Below are 8,648 nucleotides of genomic sequence, written 5' to 3' on the forward strand. Positions count from 1 at the left end.
AACTACGACTAATACCTACCAGCCTGGCCCTCGTTCCTTCCTCTGCCTGACCATCGCCATCGACCTCTCCGGGGTGGGAGAAGGGTGAGACTACCTAACGCGGGCGGCGGGAGAGATAGAGCCACCGCCGCTGTGGGTGCCGAGCCCACTTTGTGTGAGTTTACACACAGCACCTTAGCGTTGTGCTATCACCCCGCTCCCTAAATCCAGAGGGATTTTGCTTTCTGAAGCCACTTATCATCCATCACAGCCCAAGGGGGACTCCCCTGCACCCCAGCCAGACAGCCTGATTTCAAATCTGGGGTCTCCCCTGTGCAGCTGTAGACAAGGGACCCCACTTTGCAGCCTGCTTCCTGAATGTGAAAACGGATCATTCTAGCTCCCGATTCAGGATTCTCTTGAGGGCCCCCTGCGTTCAGAGTTCAGCTGGCTGCCACGTTTTTGGGGTGTTGTTGCTGTTGGAGTTTGGGAAGCTGGCGGGGACCAGAGCTGAGACACTGAAATGGTGAAACTCGGGTCTCAGGCCAAGCTCCAGCCCCTCTGTGCCAGGTGTGCCCAGGGGATGGGGTGGGGGGGTGTCTAAAAGCTGGGCATGAGAACCCTGAGGACCGAGCAGGCCCCAGAAGGTGCCTGGTGGCAGGGAGTGGGCATGCCACTGCCAAGGGGGCAGGAGGCGTGGGGACACTGTCCCGGTCTGCCCTGCCCTGCTGCTGGGTGACCTGCGGAATCACTTAACCTCTCTGAGCTGCTCTGGTCCAAGCGGGTTGCTCGGGGGGAGCAGGTGATGCCTGTGCTATCACCCGGGTCCTTGCAGAAGTAGTGATGCCTGTGACGGGACAGCACCAGGTGCCGGGCACGAGGTTCCGGGAGGGTGGAGCTGGTGTTTCACTCACACTTACCAGCCGGGTCAGAGAGCGCCCTGTGGCTCTGGCGGGTGCCAGGCCCAGCTCAGTTGCCCAAAGGTCATGGTCATGCATACTCCTGCAGGGACTCCTCCTGCCCGGTCTCAGGGGACCCTCACACCCCTCACGGCAGCTGGTAACAAGTAGCGGGAACAGTGGCCCAGCTCTGGGGGCTGCCCCCGCATCTCTGCCTGACGCCAAGCCACTCTCATCCCTCCATGCCAGGGCACCCGAGTTTCCCCCTATATTCACACGCAGAGAGAGGCCCACATACATGCACACACAACACACGTATTCACAGAGATAGGCCCACACGCACACATACACTCACGCACATGCACACAGATACGCCCACACACATACATGCACTCACACATACGCCCACACATTTATATATTTACATACTCACACACGGACACATGCCTATACACACAGACATGTACACATTCATACACTCTCACACAGATGCCCACACATACCCACACACAGAGACAAACAACATACCCCACACAGAGACATACCCACACACATCTATACACTCACAGAGATACACACCCCACTCACCTATATACATTCCCACGGACCATAAACTAACACACACAGATACACAGACACTCCCCCAGATGCTCATCCTCACACATATACACACACACAAACACACACAGAGACAGACACATAGACAACCCCACATACTCATCCTCACGCACATACCCACACAATCACACAAACTGACACAGAAACAGACACACATATAGACACACAGACATCCCCCACATACTCATACACACACACACACACACACACACACTCACACACCAAGCAAGCTTTGCCTGGGTGTCACTGAGAGGCCTGACTTGCCATCGGTGTTTACCTTAAACCTCAAACGTCCCCCCAAGAGGAGCTCCCCCTCCTTCTGCATCCCCCAACACCCCAACTCTGCCCGGTGGCAGAGACTGGGGGACACCCTGCTTCCTGCTCAGCCCCCCAGAGCCCCGTCCTGCTGCAGGGTGTCTGGCTGCAGCCCACTGACAGAAACATCCAAGATCTCTCTCAGAGCCCAGGCAGGCCAAGGCATCTCCCAGACCTTGGGGTCTCGTGGCCACTTGGCTGCAGGGTATGGGAGCCATGGGGGGAGGGGCTCCCACCTTAGAAACAGAAGTGTCGGGTCTGACCCCAGGAATCCTGGGGTGCACTGAGAGTGCAGGGCCATGTGAGCTTTAAGAACCATGCCCGGACAGTCAGAGGCGGGAGTCCTCCTGCAAGTGGTTGGAAACCCCAGCACCACATGTGGTTCCCCCAAGCACCACTAGGGGGTCAGTCCTGAGGACAAAGCCAGGAATAACCCCTGAGCACTGTGGAGTGGGGCCCAACATTCAACCCCGAACCTCCCCAAAAGAACCCTAAGAACTGGGCAACTGCATGTTCTGGGGAACAGAGGGACGGGAGCTGTGTTTCCAAACAGAGGTGAGTTGTTCATAGAGGATTTTCTTTTTTCTTTTTTCTTTTTTTTTTTTTTACTTTTTGGGTCACACCTGGTGATGCACAGGGGTTACTCCTGGCTCATGCACTCAGGAATTACTCCTGGCGGTGCTCAGGGGACCCTATATGGGATGCTGGGAATCGAACCGGGGTCAGCTGCGTGCAAGGCAAATGCCCTACCCACTGTGCTATCTCTCCAGCCCCGTGGGATTTTCAATCTAGACACGCCACAAGTCTGCCTTACTGTCCCTCATGCCGCCACGTTTCAGTAATATCCGTGATTTAATACTGCTCTTCCGGGGCCAGAGCCATAGCACAGTGGGGAGGGCGTATGCCTGGCACACGGCCGACCTAGGTTCAATCCCCGACATCCCAGAGGGTCCCCCAAGCACTGCCAGGACTGATCCCTGAGCAGAGTCAGAAGTAAGGCCTGAGCACTACTGGGCATGACCCCAAAACAACAAGCAGGTGTGACCCCAAAACGACCACATACTGCTCTTTCCATAAAGCTACTCTAATTGGTCCAAGTGCTCTGGTACTAGTTAACATTTGAGGTTCCATCATGTGTCAAGGTGAACCTCAAAGCAAGCCTTCCTAAAGCTTTACCAAGGTGATCTGTGCGGAGGTTTAATCAGAGAACAGGCTAGGCCGGGCTGCCAGGCCAGCCTAGGCACGCACACACACACACACACACACACACACACACACACACACACACACATACACACGCACACACTCAGCTACTCGTGTCCATTCAACTGGCAACTCTAACTGTGTCAAGCAGCCCGGGGTCACACACTGCGTGGCTAGTGTGGTCAGCCCTCAGGGCCTCTGTTTTCCTGTGTTTAAAAAGAAAGAGACCAGGGCTGAAGAAACGTCCAGCGGGGCGGGCGCCTGCCTCGCACACGGTCGACCAGTGTTCAATCCCCATCATCTCTATGGTTCCCTGAGACCCACCAGGAGTGATCCCTGAGCACAGAACCAGGAGGAAGTCCTGAACACCAGCGGGTGTTACCCCAAAACTAAACAAGCTGCTAAGATTTCTGAGAAATAGTGGAGTGGGCTGGGCGCTTCTCTTGCTTGTGGCCGACCTGGAGACCAGCCCCAACACACTATAATGTTCCTTGAGCAGCACCAGGAATGATCCCTGAGCACAGAGCCAGGAGTAAACTCTGAGCACTTCAGGGTATGGACCCAACCCCATCCCCACAAAGAAAACATTGCTAGGATTTTATTTGACTTTATCTATTAGGGTACCAGGAATGAAGCTCAGCGTCTCACATGTGTAAGGTACGTAACTCCCCATTGAACTGCATTCCCAGCCTGGATTTTTTTTTTAAGACATAAGGGATGTAGCTCCGTGATAGAGTGGGATACTCTGCATGTATATGAGATCCTGGGTTTAATCACCTGTTGGAATATAGCTCCAAATATTTTAGGTTAATACTGTTGCTGTTGCAGAAACAACTTCAAATTGTTATCAAATGAGACTTTTGTGTTTGTAATCGTTACTCTTTCTATTTCAAATTTTTGTGTTTTTGTAAACTAAAAAGGGGGATATGTAGGGTGGCATTGCTTTGTCCTTCTTCCACAAGAATCTTAGGTTTATCTGGTTATACCCATCAATCTGGTTACACCCATCACAGTGCTCCTGAGGCACTTCCACTCCATTGTGTTTATCTGTAAACAGTCTTCCCTATGCTCTCTTCCCCACCCAGTTAATCAGCTTTCCCCTTAATCAGACTGTAAGATCAGTTTCCCAGAAATCTATGATTTTATATGTATAAGTGAAATATTGCCTTTTTCCTCCTTATGCCTTATGAACAGTTTACTTTAAAGCAATATCCTTTTTGTATAGATACAGGAAGGCCGTTAACATTATGCATTGTAACTTAGGATTTGATTGGCTTTGAATATTATTCACTCCCAGGCATCTGCTTTCTCAACTTAAGCCTCAGTTGCCCTTAGTTCCTAACACCCCAAAAGCAGGGTCCCGACAAGAGACTGAATGGACCCAGGGCAAGCGGTGAGCTACCCTGGCAGCGAGATGGGCCAGGCCAAAGTGCCACGATTCTTAACTATAGGTTAAGAGTTTGATCATAGACAAATGCTGTCATGATCCAAAGGTAACGACGAGACTAGGATCCTGCTAGGGGTGGGAAAGACTATCTGGCCTGAGCACTGTAGTCTGAGATCGAGATGGCCCTAGGAGAGCAATTCTACAAGTTTAAGATATTTCTCACTGTATCCATACAAAATGATTTATATCATATATGCTCATATGCTTGTCCGACAAGGAGAGGAGAGACGGACCCTTGGTGTTTCACTAATAAAAATTTAAGGAAAAAAATAAATAAAATAAAATAAACAAAAACCACTATACAAATTCAATGCTGTTCCTATAAAAATAACCATGGCATGTTTTAATAGATATAAATAAAACATGCTGAAATTTAAAAAATAAAAATAAAATAAAGATTTTTGTATCTGAGGGCTGGAGCAATAGCAGTGGGTAGGGCGTTTGCCTTGCACGCGGCCGACCCGGGTTCGATTCCCAGCATCCCATATGGTCCCCTGTGCACTGCCAGGAGTAATTCCTGAGTGCAGAGCCAGGAGTGACCCCTGAGCATCGCTGGGTGTGACCCAAAAAAGCAAAAAAAAAAAAATTATTTTTGTATCTGTATATCTGTTTCCATGTGAATGAAGCTTTCACAATTCAATTCTTCACTGAACTGCGGGCAAAGGAGTTGCTAAATAGAGCTTGATGAAATACTGTACACAATTATGCAAAGAGTCATCTTGACAAAGCCCTGTCGGGTATTCAGAAATTGACAGAAAGTATTATTATTCAATACTGCAACCGACCTATGCCTAGGAATGTTTTACCCCCTTGATTTGGAGGTTGGGGGTGCATTGGGCCACACTCCATGGAACTCGGGGTTTCCTCCTGGCTCTGTGCTCAGGGATCACTCCTGGCGGTGCTTGAGGGTCCAAATGCAGTGCCAGGGATCGAACCAGAGTCGACAGTGTGCCAGGCAAGCACCCTAATCCCTACACTAACTCTCAGCCCCTTGTTTTTCCTTTTTTTTTCCAAAAATACAATAATACTATTAAAAATGGTCAGTCTGCTGCTGTTCTGCTTTTACTCGATTACATTTATTGTTTTCACTGCATGATTTTACATACACTAGTCAATTAAAAAAAGGTTTGCATTGTTTCTGTTCTCGACATTATTACTGTCATTTCAGGATTATGACTGAAAACAAGGACGCAGACAGAAGAAAGGGATATTTTATTTGATTATTATTATTGGGAGAGGAGGGTTAGGCCACACACAGTGATGCTCAGAGCTTACTCCTGGCTCTGCACTTAGGGATCACTCCTGATGGGCATGGGGGACTACGTGGGGTGCTGGGGGTGGAATCTGGTGGGGTGTGAGCAGAGCACGTGCCCTATCGGCTATACTATCAATCTGGCCCCCAGAGGAGAGGGATATATATTTTTTATTATAACTGTGATTTACCACGTGAAGAGGGATACTTTAGATCCCAGGAACTCTGGATGTCGGTCAAATAACAATAATAGTGAGTTCCTGAGGGACTGGAGAGGACCAGGAAGCCCTATTTCAGGCACTGCATCAATGTCTGATCTCAGAGGGGGGAAAGCGGATTGGAACTCGATTGGAAACCCCCAGCTGTGGGGCCGGAGCAATAGTACAGCGGGTAGAGAGTTTGCCCTGCACCCGGCGGACTCGGGTTCCATCCCTGGCATCCCACATGATCCCCCAAGCACAGCCAGGAGCGATTCCTGGGGCACAGAGACAGGAATACCCCCTGAGCATCACTGGATATGACCCAAAAAGATAAACAACAACTAAAAAAAAAAAACCCCAGCCGTTTTCTCAGGGCTGAAGGTTAAGCTAAGTCCTTTTATGTTTTTTCTTTTTTCTTTGTTGGGGAGCCACACCCTGGGTAAATCAGGGCTGACTCCTGGCTCTGTGCTCGGGGGTCACTCCTGGCAGTGGACTGTCTCTCCGCCCCCACATGGAACCCATCACGCTAGCAAAAAAGAACTTCCTGGCAGGTGACCCGGCGAGTGTGCTGCGGGACAGGATGACAGAGGCAGCCTCCGACAGCCCCAGGCGTGGCTCGGGGTGCCTGGGGGAACGGAAGCGGACGCGGGGTGGCTGGTGACCGCCGCCTTCCCGCGGGGCAGCAGCGTCCAGCCTGGAACCCCCAGCCGGACCCAGCGCGCCGGCGCAAGCCCCGAGCCGCTGCAACAAGTGGTCGCTGGCTGACCCCGCCGGACACCTGCTGCCCCGCCAGCCCCCACCCCCGCCCCGCCAGGTCCTCCGGGATGGCCCCGCACCCCGCCACACCCCACCCCCAGCCCACTTACAATGAGCGCGCGCATCTTCTCTCCTCCGGGACCCTCAGTGTCAGCGGCGGCGGGAGGAGCCTGGGCAGGGCGGGGGGAGCCGGGGTGCGTGTCACTCTCGGAAGGCGGGACCCCGAGACCCCAAGCCCCCACCCCGGCGGCGCCCAGTGCGTCCCGACGGTCAGCGCGGGGCTGGCCCGCACCCTGCAGGCCGCGCCCCGACTTGTTTACCCCGCTCACCCGGCCTCCCTACCCACCCCCGCAGCGCCCTCGGGTGCCCGCCCGGGCGCCCCAAGCCTCGGGAGGGACCGCTCCACCCACCTGGCGCACGGCGGCAGGAGCAGGACGGCCGGCTGGCCTGGGAAGTGGCCGGTTTAATGGCCGCAGAGTCCGGCGAGTGAGGTCACCCGGCCCCTCCCCGCTGCCTGGCTAATGACCGGCCTCGCCGGGCAGCCGGGCACTGCCCGGGCCCCAGGGACAGTCCGCGCGGGCTTCGGCGTCACCCCACCCCACCCCATGCCTCCCGGTCACCCCCCTCCTCGCCCTCCACCCCCCGGGGGGGCGCCCTGGACCAGTCCGCTGACCCTCTTGCGAGTGGAGCTACTGACCGACAGAATCTGGAAACTTGGGGTGTGCTGGCCTCCCCGTAGGTACACTTGGCTGCCGGAACGCAGTGGCCTGTTGACACTGGGAGATTTAAAACCGTCTGAGAGCTCTTCAAAGGCAAAGGGCTTGCAGAAAAAGAAAGTGATAGGACAGCGGGAGAACGTTTGCCTGGCACCCGGCCACGCCGGGTTCAGATCCTGGGCATCCCATACGCTCTCAGAAATAATTCCTGAGTGCAGAGCCAGGAGTGAGCCCTGAGCGTCGCGGAGTGTGGTGCAAAAAAAAAAAAAAAAAAAAAAGAAGGAAGGAAGGAAGGAAGGAAGGAAGAAAGAAAGAAAGAAAGAAAGAAAGAAAGAAAGAAAGAAAGAAAGAGAAAAGAGGGGCTGGAGCAATAGCACAGCGGGTAGGGCGTTTGCCTTGGACACAGCCGACCCAGGTTCGATTTCCAGTGTCCCATATGGTTCCCTGAGCACCGCCAGGGGTGATCCCTGAGTGCAGAGCCAGGAGTAACCCCTGGGCATCGCCAGGTGTGACCCAAAAAGCAAGAAAGAAAGCAAGAAAGAAAGCAAGCAAGCAAGAAAGAAAGAAAGAAGAGAGAAAGAAAGAAAAAGAGAGAAGAAAGAGAAAGAGAAAAACAAGAAAGAAAGAAAGAAAGAAAGAAAGAAAGAAAGAAAGAAAGAAAGAAAGAAAGAGGGGCTGGAGCAATAGCACAGCAAGTAGGGTGTTTGCCTTGTACGCAGTCAACCTGGGTTCGATTCCCAGCATCCCATATGGTTCCCTGAGCACCACCAGGGGTAATTCCTGAGCGCAGAGCCAGGAGTAACCTCTGTGCATCGCTGGGTGTGACGCAAAAAGAAAGAAAGAAAGAAAGAAAGAAAGAAAGAAAGAAAGAAAGAGGAATAAAGAAAGAGAGAAAGAAAGAAAAAGAGAAGAAAGAAAAAGAGAGAAGAGAGAAAGAGAAAGAAAAACAAGAAAGAAGACAGAAGAAGAAGAAGAAGAAGAAGAAGAAGAAGAAGAAGAAGAAGAAGAAGAAGAAGAAGAAGAAGAAGAAGAAGAAGGAAGGAAGGAAGGAAGGAAGGAAGGAAGAACTTCTAGCCACAGGGATGGAGAGAGAGTACAGTGGATAGTGCATGCATATGGATTCCCTGAGCCTGACCAGGAGTGGTTCCTGAGAGCAGAGCCAGGAGCAAGCCCTGAACAGCTAATACAACTAGAGGGACTTAAGCCATCAGCTACTGCTCAAATCTGGCACAAGTAGGCATCCCATGAATGAGTGAGTGAATG

The 8,648-nt window shown here is 52.3% G+C and overlaps 1 protein-coding gene across 2 annotated transcripts in view; it reads right to left on the reverse strand.

The window, feature by feature from the left end:
- Nucleotides 1-7,455, reverse strand: part of LOC130039815 (phospholipase A and acyltransferase 3) — a 29,397-nt gene extending 21,942 nt beyond the window's left edge. Inside the window, exons 1-2 of one of the 2 annotated variants that reach the window (XM_056131742.1) lie at nucleotides 7,367-7,455; nucleotides 6,780-6,839 (exon numbers count right to left, since the gene is read on the reverse strand). In XM_056131742.1, the coding sequence (XP_055987717.1) occupies nucleotides 6,780-6,794 (15 nt within the window). In that variant the 5' untranslated portion in view covers nucleotides 6,795-6,839; nucleotides 7,367-7,455. Of the gene's footprint in view, nucleotides 1-6,779; nucleotides 6,840-7,079; nucleotides 7,175-7,366 lie in introns of those variants that run through there. The other variant, XM_056131743.1, reaches the window with a different exon arrangement.
- Nucleotides 7,456-8,648: the final 1,193 nt, after the last annotated feature.

The sequence above is a fragment of the Sorex fumeus genome, unplaced genomic scaffold, assembly GCF_029834395.1.
Source record: "Sorex fumeus unplaced genomic scaffold, SorFum_2.1 ptg000093l, whole genome shotgun sequence".
Taxonomy (NCBI): Eukaryota; Metazoa; Chordata; class Mammalia; order Eulipotyphla; family Soricidae; genus Sorex; species Sorex fumeus.